At 44.1% G+C, this 16674-nt stretch overlaps 1 protein-coding gene across 1 annotated transcript in view; it reads right to left on the reverse strand.

Moving 5' to 3' along the window:
• The window catches only part of LOC102453877 (potassium voltage-gated channel subfamily KQT member 1-like), a 723768-nt gene that overhangs the window by 280711 nt on the left and 426383 nt on the right, over positions 1-16674 (reverse strand). The window contains exons 14-16 of the mRNA XM_075901205.1: positions 11807-11901; positions 10738-10778; positions 638-699 (exon numbers count right to left, since the gene is read on the reverse strand). Of these exons, the coding sequence (XP_075757320.1) occupies positions 638-699; positions 10738-10778; positions 11807-11901 (198 nt within the window). The remainder of the gene's footprint in view (positions 1-637; positions 700-10737; positions 10779-11806; positions 11902-16674) is intronic.

The raw sequence follows: 16674 nt of genomic DNA on the forward strand, positions 1-16674 counted from the left end.
CTCCAAGATCACAGCATTATATATGTCTATGTTGCTATGATAACGTTTTTTCAAAGTAGGTGGTGGTGGTAATTCATCTTTGTATCATTTTGACTTTTAATTTTTGTTAGAGACACTGTGATTTATCAAGAACAGTCATTAAAGTGCTCCCCCCTTACATAGTTTTAAAAAAACACCTGCATTAAAAACTTGAGGGAGATACACCAATGGATATCCTTGATTACAGATAGATTTTGTCTCAAATGTTAAAATGAGCTGGAGTGGAGAATGTCTGCTATGATAAAAGTGAGATATCAACTGTTGCTATTTACAAATGGTTCTGATAATGGCCCCTCTAGTATCTTTAATATACTAATTTGGGTCTGACAGACACCTTGTCACTATCAGACTTATTTGACTTGCTTTTAACATGAAAATATCTTGAAATCAAAAATCAAGTTTGCATGTCAGTTAAATGGTTAAAAATCCTAACAAAATATGTCTGTAACTTTGTCAAATCCCTTACAAAATTAGGATATTTTTCTTTATTATGGTGCTCCATAGTTTTAAAGTAAATCACACAAAGATATTATCTTGTAGCCCTGTAGATCAGATATCATTAGCCAGAGGAAAAAAAAACAACCTTTCATACACTTACCTTATCCTCTAACCGGATCAGTCTGGCTCCTACAGTATAGTATCCTTTGTCTACCCCTTTTTCTAAAAGAAAAAAAATTGTGACATTCATTAGACAAAGAATAAGCAGAAACTAAGAAGTATATTTAATGGGATTTAAAGCAAAATACAACCTAGTAAAAATCTGGGGGGTGATATTGGCAATATGAGTTCAACAAGTAATTATTATTTCATAGATGGTATGAGTGAAAGAGGGACTGGTGTACATGTGTCTATATGTACCACTTACACAACATATGTGCATAACTATACAGTCATACATATTTTTGTATAGGAACAAATAATATATTTTCACATTTATAAAGGTGAGAAGCAGTATAATCTAGCAGAAAAGAATTCTGGAGACCTGACTTCTATTTCCAGCTGACCTGCTGTATGACATGAGGCAAGTCATTATACTTCTTTTTACCTCCCATTTCCCTTCCAACATTTTTCTATCTAGCCTATTAAAGTCTTGATCCTGAATTGAAGGATTGGCTGCTAAAAGTGGAAACTGTTCTAAGCAGGGCTTGTCTCTTGTGTTTGTACAGTATCCAGCACAATGGGGCCACAAATCGTGGCTGGAACCTCTAAGCGCTATAGTCCCAGACGATCAGAAATAATAAATATTATATTATGAGCTGCAAAAAATATTCATGGTGGGTAAAAACATCAAATGAATCCAACATCTGTTCTGGATTGGCTAAATCTACAGTGACCACTGGCAGCCCCCCAAGAATACAGGACATCTTTTCCCCAACCTGCCTGAGCCCTCCTCCACCTGCTTCACTCCACAGAGAAGTGCTGCTCCATCCCCATCCCTGCTCCCACCCTCCTGCATCCACAGACACTTCTTGCCTTGCCTTATCACAAGGCAAAGTGGTAAGTCAATATCGGATAAGGATAGTTCCCCATGAACATAAGACTGGACAAATGGACTCCCTAGCTAGGCATATTTATTTTTATCTCAGCTCAGAGGGCTGGACTAGATGTTTGGAGGCATTCTGTGGCCAGAATGGCTTGGTTGAACCAGAGATTAGTACTATTTGGACAATTCATTAGTTTAAGGACTCATAAACCTCTGAAATTTGAAGAAACAGATTCAAGGATCCTGGTTTGGCTCACCTCTATCAAAAGTGGAATAATGTGAAGGTTTGATAGGTACACAGCTGCATGTACATAAATTGCAAGTACGTAGAATCCCAACATTCCCCCAACATGTGTCTTAGGACAAATATATATGTTTTGTAATTCTGCGCGTCGCAATCTCTTGAGGGTGCAATTGAATAGAAGAGGGGAGATCAAAGCTCTATAATCTCAAATCTTAACTATCTACCCATCACAGGTAGGCAAGATTCCATTTTTTAATCATTTTTACATAGTAATTGCTTTATGGTAGAATTGCACATGACCATCTTCAGAGGCACAAGTCAACAGACGATAAGAAAATTTCACACAGCTTTCAGACCAGATGAAATCCAGAGGCAGAGATGTTACGTTCATTTCTAACTTTCAGAAGGGAACTCAGGGTTTAGAGTTCCCTTGCACATAGAGATGGTCGAAAATTTTCCCTCAAAACCTGTTTTTGGATGGAAGAGAGTCTTCTGTTGAAACAGGAATTTTATGTCAACAACAGATTTTGGATTTTAATTGAAAAAAAATCTCACAGATTTTGGCAATTAACATAATTTTTGGTGGGTGTTGAGCCCATTTTTCCAGTTTTTACTTGCTGAAATCTCACAAAAATATTTTGTCAGGGGTTGTTTTTTTTTTTTTTTTTTTTGCAAATCTCCAAAAAATCTGAAGAAAACTTTTGATCAAAATTAATTACAAAATGTGTTGAATATTTTCCTGGGAAAATAATTTCCTAACAAGCTCATATATGTACAAGCTACCCAGTTAATATCTCTCTCTTTAACAACTTTGGTACACTATATAGGAGAAAAAACTAGAAAACAGGAGCTGATTAGGCAAATGATTGGACTGCAGCTATTTTGGGGCATGTGGCATTCCTTTCAAGTGAGGTGAAAGACATGTCATGCAATGCTCAGTCAGCTGTGGCATGGCTTTCACTTTATTGACATGCATGCTATATATGTCACAGAAGTCTGCAATCTTTCCTGCTTCTGGTAAGCTTCCATTTAGTTAGGTATTCAGCTGTAATTTATAAGTGTTGCCTTCCAATAAATGCTGCAGCCTTTTCAGAAAAGTAAACTGGGTGTGTAGTCAGTCTGGGAAGCTTTGTGGCAGAAGAATGGGCACTAGCTCAAATAACACTGTTCTAATCTTTTCCATTTCAGTCATGTTTTTACAGTCTTTTCAAAATACAGTACTGCATCTCCCCATTCCTTCTTCTGCATACTACTTTTTAAATGTTTTTTGAAGTTACAGACTAACATGGCTACCCCTCTGAAGACTTCTGCATACTAAATGACTTGTCTTTGTATACAGTAGGAAAAGGTTGGACTGACAACCGAAAATCCAAAAATTCCTAACTTTTGTGTTTTTTCACTTTGTAACTAAGTAGCATTCTTGTAACATTGGGTTGGTTCTTGCATTTTTTTGTGATATATGGCTATATTGAACACCCAAGATATTGATCGTCTACAAATATATATATGAAGTGTATAAACACATGCAAAAAGGGAGAGGGTGTTATCATTATGAAGACAGGAGTATAATTAGGTATAATGGCATGAAATTACATAAGGAAAAATTATGCTAAATATCAGGAAATACTTCCCAATGCTAGTCAGTATCAGAGAGTGGTATAATCTTCCCAGAAATATGACAGATGCCTATCACTTATGCTATTTACATTTAAACTAAAACACTGGTAGATGTATAATGGAAGCATCCTGCACTATCAGGTTGACAGAGAATATGTTTTAAGGAGTCATCCAGTCCATCTGAAAACTTTATCATTATAAATTGCTGTCTCTTGATGTGGCCTTCCTGCCTCTCTACCATACATACAATACTTGCTTCAAAAACAAATGTAAGTTAACATTTCCAGAAATGTTTGCTAATCTGAGGTACTGTCATGTTTTAGTGCACAACTTGAGATGCCTTGCTCCTGACTTTTAGAAGCGCAAACCAGTCAGAGCTTCCACTAATTGCAAGCAGGACAAGAAATCTGAAGTTGTTCGCCAAAATACTGAGCAGATAAAAATCACTCAAACACCTTTGAAACATATGTTGTAAGGAAGAGAAAAAGAACATGCAAAATAGGAGATAACTGTTTTAGTTTTCTACTAAGCCATATCACATCAGAACACAATGTACAATAATATTAAACCAGGTTTGTTTCTTTTATTAGCAAGAAAAAATAATTATGGGTAGTATCTAAGTAAGTGGACTCCTGCTAAAATTCCTGAAAATTATTTGAGCTAGAATTGATCTGTTACATTTTTACAGGGCAAGAGATCTCCCTCAATTTTTAGCACATCTCAAATGACTGTGTGTTATAGCTTTCCCCCAAAATCTATGTTGAAGTATTTTTCTGAAGATAGAGAATAGAGTATTTGAGCTTGGTGACCTTAGAATAGCTCAGACAGAAAAAAAGGCACCTAAAAATTCAGGAAAATATATGAAGCACAGCACAGGCCTGAAGATCACTGGGAGTGAAATGGGTAGTAGAAAATACCACACTTTTCTGTCTTCTTGAAAGTTATTTAAGTCTTCTGGGTGCATAGTTAGGTTCTGATACTGCAAATAATTATTCTTTTGTGCCTGGGATTTCTAATATAATAGATGAAAAAGTTATCTAGAGCTTGGTGATGAGAACAATTGGGACATAATTTAAGTAGTCTTGACCCCTTCAAGTGAGAGGCAGCAGAGAAGTATACTGGATTTTGTTTCATAGCTGCACTGTATTTCTGCACCTTCTCCAGAATGTGCAGAGGCGAGTACTTGGCCACGAAGTCATAACAATGTTTATAAAATAATTATGAAACTAATTTAATATGAAATACGGAAGTATCCTTAGTGACTGTTTAAAGGGGGTGAAATTTGACCATGTGTGGGGAGGGCCAAGATTAGCGGTACACAGACTCCCACCAAGCTCTGAAAACGGGATTTAAGTGGTGCATAGCTATAGTTTCCTCAAGGAAACTAATTTCACTCCGAAATGAAAAGCAAATTCAGAGGCAAGATAGAGAACAGTCTTTATCAATTTAAAATGAAGTCTGCTTAGAAGGCTTTTTTTAACCGTCCTGGCAGATTTCTTTTTTTCACCTTCCTCATCTGTATCAAGCATAGGGTAAAACAGTACTTTAAAAAAATACTGATGCCCACATTCCCATATATTAACCCATTTTAAAAGCCCAATTGATCTGAACACATTTATTAAGTTTCTGGAAGATTCTTCTTCCCCACTTGCAGGTACAGGCTGGAAACAGAATGACATGAAATAAGAAACTCTTGCTAAGTCCATGCAAAAGCAAAAAGAAGTGCCAAAAATCTCACAAGAAAGCCTGTTTCTGGTGAGATATCCAGCTGTGTTGCACACATACAGGAGGATCCAATAAAGCACCAACCCTTGGGATATTTACCTGAACCCAAACATGGAATTTTTTATGGCATTATTCTTCTCCTGCACTCCTCAGTGGACTTGGGAATTCTCTGAAGTTGCATTCAAAACCACTGAACTTCATTGTGTGCCAAAGGCTGCTTGTTACTATTTTACTATTTGTAGCATCTCATGGGGGCTTGACAGTTTTGTTTAGTAAATATTACTACGCATCCAATTTCACTTTGAAAATGGGACTTAGGCACTTTTGAAAATTTGACTGTGACACTTCACCCCCATATTTTAATGGAAATACATTTTTGAATATGACTATGTGTAACCCACATACTTTCTGGGTGTGGTTCTCTGTCCCATGTAGCAGCACTTAGACCACTCAGGATCTGTCCAGACTGTAGGATTCTTTTGGAAGAAGCTTTTCTGGAAGAGATCTTCCGAAAAAACTTCTTCCGAAAGAGAGCGTCCACACTGCCAAAGCCTCCAATCAGTGTGGACACTCTCTCGCATATAAGGCCACCCGGAACCAATTCAGCCAGGGCTTTAGGTCACCAGTTGCTTCTGAGTGCTGTTGCCTAAGGCTAGCTGAGACATGCATTTAATGGGACCCCCGGACAGCCGTTTCTCTGCTTCTTCTGCCTGCTTGCCTACCTCTTTGAGGACAGCAAAGCTCTTGCAGTGCCTGCTTTGGTTGCCCAGCTTTTTCCTCTGCACCATAGAGCCGGAGTTGCCCCTGGGCATGCGATGGCTCCACACGGCCATGCTGCAGTTTCTGCAGGCTGCATTCCTGGTCCTGCATGAGCTTGACTCAGAGCTCATTCTGGAGACCCTCTCCCTGTGTGCACACTACAATAGAGAGGTGTTTTGGGAGGCTGGACACCAGTTCTGACTTGTAGGACTACCTGGTCATGGAGCAGTGGGACAATCCACAGTGGCTCCAAAACTTCCACACGCAGAAGGCCACCTTTCAGGAGCTGTGTGCCTGGCTCACCCCAGCCTTCCGGAGATGTGACAGCCACCTGAGGCCTGCCATTCCCCTAGAGAAGCGGGTCACAATCGCTGCCTGGAAGCTCGCCACCCCATACAGTATATCAACCAGAAGGACTACTTCTCGATGGTGCTGCAGACCCTGGTCGACCACCATGGTTAAGCACTGACATTTTTGTCAGGTGGTCGGGCAGGGCACATGACACCCATGTATTTCACAACTCCAGCCTCTACAGGAAGCTGAAGGTGGGCACATTCTTCCCCCAGCGTGACTTTGCGGTTGGGGACGTGCAAATGCCATTGTGCATCGTGGGAGACGCGGCTTATCCCCTGCTGCTGGGGCTTATGAAGACTTATACTGGCCACTTGGACCCCAGCAGGGACCAATTTAATGCCCATCTGAACCGAGCCCAGGATTCAGGTCAAGTGCACCTTCGGTCGCCTCACGGCACATGTCAGGTGCCTCCTGTCCCACCTGGATGTGGGGGAACACATCATCCCTGAGGTGGTATTGGCATCTTGTGTCCTCCATAACATTGTGGAGAGGAAGGGGGAGGCCTTCCTCCTGGGATGGGGGGCGGACACCAGCCATGAGGGGAGACCTTTCGAGCAGCCACAGACAGCTGGGTGTGCATCCAGGAGACCCTGAGGGTGAGTTTCTCTCCAAGACCCCAGTAACTCTCCCCAGAGCCTCCCCACTAGGGGCCTCTGGCTTACTCCATTATCTCTTTCCCACTACAACACCCCTCTTTGCCCCTTTCCTGACCTCTCAATAAACACAACTGTTTTGATTTCAACACAATAAACTTTGTATTTGTCTTTCAAAAAATAAAACTAGGAGGGGAACTCCTAACCTGGAGGGAGAGGGAGACTCCTAACCTGGAGAGGGACTCAGGGCTGAGAGTGTCCTGGGGGGCAGTTGGATGTCCCACCTTGGGTGCAGGGACCTTGTCAAAGTTGGGGTTGGGTGGGTCCTGGGATCACAGGGGTTTGGAGTCAGGTCAGGGATGGCAGGGGGAGGGGCATGGGCATCACTTGGGGATGGGGCATGGGCATTGCTTAGGGAGGGAGCAGAGGCATCACTTGGGGGGCAGGGGAGGGAGAATGGGTATAGCAGGGAGGGCAGGAGGGTGGTAGGCAGGAGCAATGACATCATGTTGTGCATGATGGCACATATGTTATCGCCCTGCCACACAAACTGGTCCCACATGCATGTCCACCAATCTGCGTTTTCCCAGATCTTCTGCATCAGGGGCTGTTGCATGTTGCTCAGGATGCCCACATGCTGCCTCATCAGCTCCTCGTGGCCCAGGGAGTGCTTTCAATTTTTTTCGAAAGAACACAATTGTAGTGTGGACGTAAATGAAGAGTTTTTGGGAAAATGGCCATTTTTCTGAAAAAATCCTTTGTAGTGTAGACAGAGCCTTAGAGAGAGAGAAAAATGAGTTTCCTGTGCAGCCTTAGCTGAGAGCCAGCTGGCTTTTAGCTCAAGCTCTAGAGGCTCATGTACTGGTCCCAGATCCCTGTCAGTCTTACATATGCATAACTTGAATATGCTTATGCAAAACAGGTCAAGTCACCTATCATCCAAGAGCCCGTGATCCCCTGAATGTGTATATTCTGTTAGTTTGCATCCATCATTCCTGTATGTGACATTAGAAGTATGAAGTTTAAAACTGCTTGTTAAACAGCTTAAAAGCTGATCTAAAGCTGGATCTACAGTAAGCATCACACCATCTATAGTGTTCTCAGTATTGACCACAAAGATTCAAATGGGGTTTGAGGTCAATAGAAACATTTCCATTGACTTCTTTGAGCTTTAGATCAGATCTAAAGAGTCTTGGAGTGAAGTTAATAAGAAACCAGCAAGAAGTCACTGGGAAGGCAACATTCTTTTTGTATTTTTCTTTACAGTGAATCGATTTTCTCTGCATTTCTCTCTCATCCTTGACAGTTGAGACTTCCCAAATCCAACCAACTGACGAATACACCTATACTGTGGATGAGGGTGCATCTCAAAAACATCTGCGCTTGTGAAGCATGCATGCGGTTTAACACTTTCCTTTTTAATGTAAGACTGGCCAGCCACGCCAAGAAATATCCAGAGAACTCAGATGTCCAGAAATGGGCCAAGCTACAACCCTTTAGCTCAGGGGTGGGGAACCTCAGGCCCGGGGCCCACATGTGGACCCCGGCTTGCCTGGATCCAGCCTCTGATGTTCAGGGTCCTCCTCAGAATTGAGGAGCCTGCACTGGCACTTCAGCCCCCTTGCTGCCCTATTGGAGCACACAAAATCTACTAGGCTTGGCCCCCCAGGCTCTGGTGTGCGAGGCAAATGTGGGGAGGGTCTTTCTCCTTCTCAGTTGAGGGCCACATCAGACAGGTTTTTTTTTCTGCTTCTCACTTTGTGCGGCCACCAATTAATTTGTCTGTGGCCCCAGACCCAAAAAAGGTTCCCCTCCGCTGTAGCTGAATTTACCAGAACATTGTTGAATAAAATAGGGTTAAAACTCAAACCACTCTTGGTTTTAATTTTCACCCACAGAATGAGTTGGGTGAAATCTGGAACTGTTTAGTTGGACCTACCCATCATTCTTAAACTTAGAAAGGGTTCACATGAAGTAAGATGTGGATGAGATCATTTCCGCTCTTGGTCTTGCAAATCCATACACTAGATAATGAGATTTTGCAAATGGAAGATCCACCTCCAAGAGGACTGTCATGGTTGTCTGCAAGTGGCATAACTTTGTAGAACTGACAGGCTTTGACAAGTGGCTTTCCCTTTGAAATGTGGTTACTTCTGAGAATGTTGTATCAGAGCAGCTGTTCAGCACCAAGGCTGTTCCAAGAAAGGATGAGCAGGGGATAAGCAGGGGACTTTGTTAAAGTGATGGGGCAGAAATGTCCCTATAAAATAGGGCTACTCACGTCCCTATAAAACAGGGCTACTCAATTTTGGAAGCCCTGGGGCGACAATGATACTCACAGCACATGCTGAGGGCTACAACTTAAGTGTGGCTGCATATATATGCAAATATATATGCAAATATATACAAATAGATTATTTCACACTGATGGCAGAAATACAAAGATTAAGGCAAGACTACACAACACGCCATTTAAGTCAGTTCTGCTGATAATAATACAATGCAATATTTACCAGATTTCCACCCATATGACAGCACTTTTAATGAGCAATGACAGTGCAGGAATTTAACTACTAAAATGCATATCAACAGAAGACCGTTATATTGACTACTTTTTTGTTTTCGTTCCCACCTGCAGGCTGCACGCTGAGCTCTGTGTAAACCCAAATCGCACCACAGGCTGCAAACAAACGGGCTGCAGGCCCCACCGTTCCCCTGAAAATTCTTTGCTTCTAAAATAGTATTTTCCCATCAGCTCCCAGACAGCCATGGGGGCAAGGCTGGCTTCAAATGGTTTTATTTCAACACTTGTTTAAATCCCTAGAGCTATTTGAGATCATCCAAATAGACAAAATAGCCTGAAGGAGTGAAGGTTTAAGGACTAACCTTTAACAGCCTCTTATGTGGGATCTGATGCTTAATGAAGCATGGATGGAGAGTTCCAACTTCACAAAGTCCTTAGAATGTTACCTTACAGTTATACCCTTTACATTCTAATGTCTCTTTCACACTCTGGCATAGATACAAAAAGCTGTCTCATAAAATGTATTTCAGTTGTCTACAACACTATGTTCAAGTAATACAAATTAGAACTCTAATCTGGTAATATTTAACCCCAAGTAAAAAAAACCAACATCCACAAATCCTGAAGTCTCACATTTTTTTCAGAAACTGCACAATGGAAATATATAAACTGAGGGTGCAAACATACATAAATATGTGCAAACTGGCTGATTCCCCCACTACAGCCCAAACAATAATGAGGCAGAAGAGCATACTGTGTATTTCAGTTTGCTGCAGCTTCCCTGCAGTGGTTAGACTTACTTCCTTTCATTTTGAGAGATATTGCGGGTTCCTATATTATTTTTCATTTTAACTATACAGTATATGGATAATTTTTGTTCAAAAACAGCTAAGCAATGTGGAGCTTAAATAACATTTCCAAAAGTAACTCAGACACTCAGAATCCTACATCCCATTGACCTCTAATGAGACTGATGCTTCTGAGCGCCTAAAGTCACTTTGTAAAATAGGACTTAGGTGCTTTTGAAAGTTTTGATCCTAAATCCAAACCCACTGAATCTTTCAAAAAGGAAAAGACCTTGTAAAATGTAAACAACATATATCCAATCCAGCCATAAATAGTTTAGAAAGCTCTTTGGTATGGCAAACCTTATTACAAGAGATGTATTCAGGCTCCTCTGTCCTGATGCACGTTTTTAACAGCTGTAGTCAATTTTTGTTGAATCCCAGCAGCCCTACAGCCCTACATGAATGCCAGGTAACAATCTTTCTGCAGCTGTACTGGGCCTATTAACGGCATCCAACAATTGACTGTGTGATTGGTCTACATTAGTCTACCATCAGCTATTTATACTGAATGATGGAGCCATTCATGTTATTAAAAAAAATAACCATCATACCTGGAAGAAACAGGCCAGGCTTCCCTAAGGAATGATCCAGCCTGAAAAGAAAACAGAATCATTTTAGTTTGCCAGCAGCAGAATTATCAAACAACTTATTGTCTGCGGCTTGGAATAGTACACATGCATATTTTACATGCAAAAGTACAGTAGGTTTAAACCAACAGCAAGGCAAGTGAGAATGCTGGTCTTGCATGACTTTCTGGATTTACATACAGTCAGCAGTCTGGCCCCTCAAGTAAAGTTATTTGTTGGGATAAAGCTGCATTGTTACTGTGGTTTCCATAGACGCTGATATTTTACTTATTTCTTCTGTTTTCTTTTTATAGCTAAAATAATTTAGACCCATATTGTAGTGAATCCAGAAACTATGAATATCCAAATAAAATGCCTTAATGATATTTGTTTCTCACTCACACAGAGACAGATTTTTTAAAAATCATTTTATTTTGAAAAAGTGAACCCAGTCTTGCTCCGTAGGAATTCTGCCTATGGAAGATGTGGCTCTGGTGTCCTTAATTACTCGTGAGTGCTCTACAAAGACAAAAAAAGCCAGTCTCATGCTGAAATCCAGAAATACATTTTTAAGGCAAAATTTCATATAACTGATTCAACAGTTGAGAATGTATGTGAAAGAAAAAAAAGCAAGAGAGGGGGGTGATTGTGGGAGACGAGGGGGGAAGAAGAGTTTCAGATATATAGGCAAGCACAAATGAAATAATGACTTCTCCTAGCTATTGCAAGTCACACAGAGGAGATAGAAAGGAAAGTTGTTACTGCAAGAATTTTTTTCTTTTGTGAGAACTAGTCTGAAATGCCCGGCCTACGTCCTAAATTTCATAGTACTTACCTCAATGTCTTTCCTTCCTTTTTTGATGTTTTGGGTAGGGCTTTGATATTATTTTTGAACTTTGGTCATCAATGGGTTAAAAACACATTATGTCAACCTTGCTGATATCATACTTCCATCTTGCAATTTTTGACAATTGATGCTCATTAAATACACACGTCTTTTAAAGCCAGCCGGCACCAGAGAAATCAAATATCTCATTAGAGAGACAGGACATACCTTCTTTGAAGTTCTTTTATGCGAACCATCATATTAAGGTGTCCTTGAGAGTATTGTTCAATTACATCACGTACATCATATGGTTTTCGAGCTTGCTGTGAAAGGAATAATATGAAAGACATGTAATTACCTTTGTTTTACAGCATTCATTTATATTAATTGGATCATCATTGTTGACCCACTAGAATTCTTCTTGTTATTTTGGAAAGGTCTCTGTAATAACTGAAACATATGATATTCCTGGAAATTATAGGAGTGCATATGAAGCATAAGAACATAGTTGAGCGATAGCCATTCCTGTAAATAAGAGGCACACAGTCACATGCTGAGCAAAATATATTTTAAGCACAGAATACATTTTAAGTACAGAAAGAGTATAAAATGTAAAGGAGGTTACACGTGACTTTCTTCAGCCATATAGATGTCATTCTGTCAGTCCTCAACAGTAGAGAGAATCCCAATTCATGAAGTTTGGATCCACATTTAAAGTCTTCCAAACTTTGTAATGAAATGAGTGTAGTGAAAGGGTTTTGGTCTAGATCATTGGTGAGACAGGTGATTCCTCAAAACTTGACTATTTGGATTTGAGACTGGCTTGGGCCCATATCTACCCAACAGTTCTAGGTGCAAAAAGGAACTAAGGCTAAAATAGAAGTGAAGATAAATGGGCAAAAAGGCTTAACAAGGAAAAAGTCAGAGAAACCCTGGAGTTTTAGCCTGAGTCCAGCTCTGCTACTAACAGCAAATTGATGAATATGGATGGTGAGACAGAGTATAAAAATAAGCTTGGATAATTTGCATAAAATTCTGTGATTATAAAAGGTGCAGATGGACAAATCAGGGGAGGGAAGAGCTGATCTGCTTTTGAAAATATAAGCATTTTTAGAGCTATCAACCCAGTAGGAAATATGGGGCAAGATGTCCCTGTTTTGGCTTTGGATCAAGAAAAAAAAAGGTACACAGCAAATCTAGTAATTGAAAATAACTGAAAACAGCTCATTAGTCATCTTGTTGTCTGTTTCCACTCTGCCACAGCTTCAGCCAGAGCCATTAGCATGCACCAGTGCACATATGCACAGAACACCTACAGTATGTGTTGGAGTCATGCTTGGAAGGCAGCCACATAGAAATTTCAAATAAAAAGCATGCAACTGGAGTGGAAACAAATCCCATAAAATGAAGAAGTAAAAACTGTTAATGACAAAATACCCTCCTCATGCTCCTCAGTCCGTCGTTACCTATAGCATTGCTTTCAAACACAGCTCAGAGTTTTGTTGTTGTGTGTAGGGGTGTGTGTGTTTGCATTTAAAGCTTTCAATTTATTGCCAATTTTCCCCCTGTTCACAGCTACATTTGCTGTAGACGCTGACACATCACTATTTCTGGCCAGAAAAGTGGGCCATTGTCTTTCCCCAGAGAAACAGTGCCAATATTACTCTTTAGATTGACTGGCAGGGGTGCTTTGAGTGCATTTTGGCTAACCCTCTCTCCCTTCTTTTGGACACTCTCTATTTAAAGATGATGCATGGCCCAGTGCCTAAATGTACTAGGCTTTTTGTGTTTATTTTTAAATATGGGTTACCATGGACATAATTAATTCTCCTCATTCCCAATACAATTCCACTTTCCCCCTTAAAACTCTCTTTATTCCTGCTACCAAACCATCAGCACTAAAGCCTTGCTTTGTAAAGTACTGTACATTGAATGCTGCATGAGCCCAGTCTAAAGTTGGGAAAGAATCACGATTCAAAAAAAAAATCTTTCTACTTGTACTCTTTTTCTTTCATTTTCCCCAATAGCCCTCCTTAGATCTGAACATCTTATCCCCTTGCCAGCTTCTGGCACAATGTCCACAGACATGCCTCGACTAAACACACTCTATGGCCAAGTTCTTACTGAAAAAAACTACAATAAACAGTACCACTAGGGAAGGAAATAATGAAAACCCCCTGGGAAATCTGGCAAATGTAAAACTCCCTGAGCCCAAGTAATCAGGGTCAATCTTATGGGTGGGTGACAGGGTCAGGGGTGTGCCGTGGCGTAGAGGCAAGGAGTGGGGCAAGCCTGGGTCATGAGGCTGCAGAAGGGAGCTCAGGGCACTGGGGTGGGGAGGTGATGGGTGAGGCGATGGATGGGGGACAGCGGGTCAGGACGGATGGGTGGAAAGCCTGGGTAGGCAGCAGGGACCAGGAGAAATGGGGGGGGTATGGTGAGGAGGTAGTGGGTCAGGAGAGTCAATGTGCAAGTTTGCAGGGCACCATTTTCCCTAATGCTGGCCCTGCAAGCAATTCTCAAACTCCCCCATCCTGCACTCTCCCCCCCATAATTTAACCTTGATCCGGGCCATTTGAACTCAACATTCTAAATCAGGCGTGGGCAATAATTTTTGCCCAGGGCCACCCTGGAAGGGACGGGGCCTAAATGGGAAGGAGCAGGCCTACCCATCCCCAGACCATGATTGTCTGGGGCTGGGGGAGCCCCTTTGCTCCCCCTTCCTGGAAGACGCTTGGCATGCCCCCCTACCCCCAGGCCAATCAGGGCCCGGGGAGCATGGGAAGCCTTTTCCCACCCTACAAGGAGTATGTGGTGCTTTGAAGTACTGCGGGCTCCTCACAGGGCTTGGGCAGGGCTAAGGAAGCTTCAAAGGGCCACGTGCTCCTGCCAGGGTGGGAGGAGGCTTTGCGCACTCCCCCGCCCCCAGGCCAATTAAGGCCTGGGGGTGAGGGAGCAGCAGGGTCTCCGCAGACCGGATCCACCCACTTGGCAGGCCGGATATGGCCCCCGGAGGTCCTTTTGCCCACTTCTGTTCTAAATCCATCTCAAATTCAATATCTTTTCATTAAAGACATTCAAGCGTATCTGAAACACATTATCTGTATCCCAATTCATCAAATCTACCTCAAACTCCCCTCTACTTTGGCTTCTGTTTCGCGACCACATGATCATCTGCATATCGATTTGCCAATCTCATCTAATACACGAAGGCTGTGTCTACACTGGGCCACTTATTCCGGAAAAGCGGCTGCTTTTCCGGAATAAGCTGCGAGCTGTCTACACTGGCCCCTTGAATTTCCGGAAAAGCAACGACGCTCTACTGTACAAAATCAGCTGCTATTCCGGAAACCGTACGCTGCTCCCGCTCGGGCATAAGTCCTTATTCCGGAAAAGCTTTTCCGGAAAAGGGCCAGTGTAGACAGCTTTTCCGGAAAAGCAGAAGAAACGGAAAAAAGCGGTTTGGACGCCGCGAGACCCCCTAGGAGCCTGGACTTCCTGGTAACCCGAGCTCCTACAGAGCTTGGACGCTGCTGGGCGCCCGTGGCAGGAGCCTGCCGGAGAGCGTGCAGCTTGAGCTCTGGCACGTGGCGCTGTGCTGCTCAAGAGCCACCTCTGAGCCCAGCATGGCAGCTGCAGGTGGTGAGCCACCTGCACCCGCAGGGGAGGAAGCCGCCAGGGGCCGGAAACGCCGGGTCCCATTCTGGACCCACAGGGAGCTGGAGACCCTCCTGGACCTCTGGCAGGAGCAGGAGGGTCTCCACGACCTGCAGTCCCACCGCCGCAATGCAGACCTGTACACGCGGCTGGCGCAGAACCTGGCGCAGCAGGGACACCCCGGCCGCAACTGCGAGCAGGTGCGGTCCAAAGTAAAAGCGCTGCGACTGGGGTATGTGCGGGCCACCGACGGAAGGGGGGCAGGACCCGATGCCTGCCCCTATTACGACCGGCTCCATGCTTTTCTGGGCCAGCCAGCCCTGGAAGCCCCAGCTGTCCCTGTGGACACCTGCCAGCGCCCCCCCATCAATCGTCCCACCGAGCCAGGGGAGGGAGAAGACAGCGCCAGCGCGTCTGGAGGTGAGGAGGCCAGCGTTGCCACCGCCCAGCAGGTCCCCTCCAGCAGCTCCTCCGAGGCCGAGGCCGACGCCGGGGAGGAACCCACTGGTGAGTTTGTGCAGTTTGCACTCCCAACAGGCGGGGGGCGGAGGGCGGGGGGGGGGCAGGTGCCCGGAGGGAGGAGGGGGAGAGCATGTCACTCAGGCCACGTGAGCTGCACGCTGCGTGGCATGAGGCAGTAAGCAGCACGTGCAACCATGTGCAGCCTGGTGACCGAGCGGCACGTAGCCGCGGCAGGCAACTGCAGGGCACGCCTGGGACCGTGCTGCTCACACACTCATTCGGCGGGACCAGGGGAAAGGGTGGATGCCGGCTGGAACCGGCCAGGGCCCCAGGGACTCAGCCCAGAGCCCGCAGCTCCACTAAGGGTGCAGCACGGAGAACGGCACACTGTCCCATGCCTCGCTGTGAGGCACAGCCAGCTGCTATTGGGTACACCGCAGCGTCACGGTCCTGTGACCGTGGACCCCCACCGGGCCCCTCGCCTGCTCCCGGTGCTTTGATTGCCTCCCCGAGGGAAGTGCCCACTGTGGCCACACATGTCCCTGGGCTACCGGGCTTGCGGGAGAGATAGTGGGAGGGGGAAGGGCCCCTGAGTGTTGCTGCAAGGATGGAACATCCCCCACCCAGTCACTCTTCTGGTTCCGTCCAGGAGATATCCCACGCGAGGGGGTCTGAGAGCCCAGACCGCCTCTGCCAGATGTGCTCCCAGGCACTGCGTGGGGATGCATCTCGCTCCCTGTCTAACACCAGTGATTAGACCAATGCTTTTCACTCCACCGGCGGGGAGTTCCACAAGTGAACGCAGCACAATCACCCTCCATGGGGCCAGGATACAGACCGGTGCTTACAGTATTGCATGGGGGACCCTACTCCAGGGGCGGTCCCCCTTGCAAATGTACAACACGGGGGCAGGAGGGGAACCGAGTGGGCCCAAGCCACACAACTGTGGGGTCACCTGGGCTCAGGGGTGGAGGGCA

The sequence above is a fragment of the Pelodiscus sinensis genome, chromosome 1 (assembly GCF_049634645.1).
Source record: "Pelodiscus sinensis isolate JC-2024 chromosome 1, ASM4963464v1, whole genome shotgun sequence".
In the NCBI taxonomy this organism is placed as follows: Eukaryota; Metazoa; Chordata; order Testudines; family Trionychidae; genus Pelodiscus; species Pelodiscus sinensis.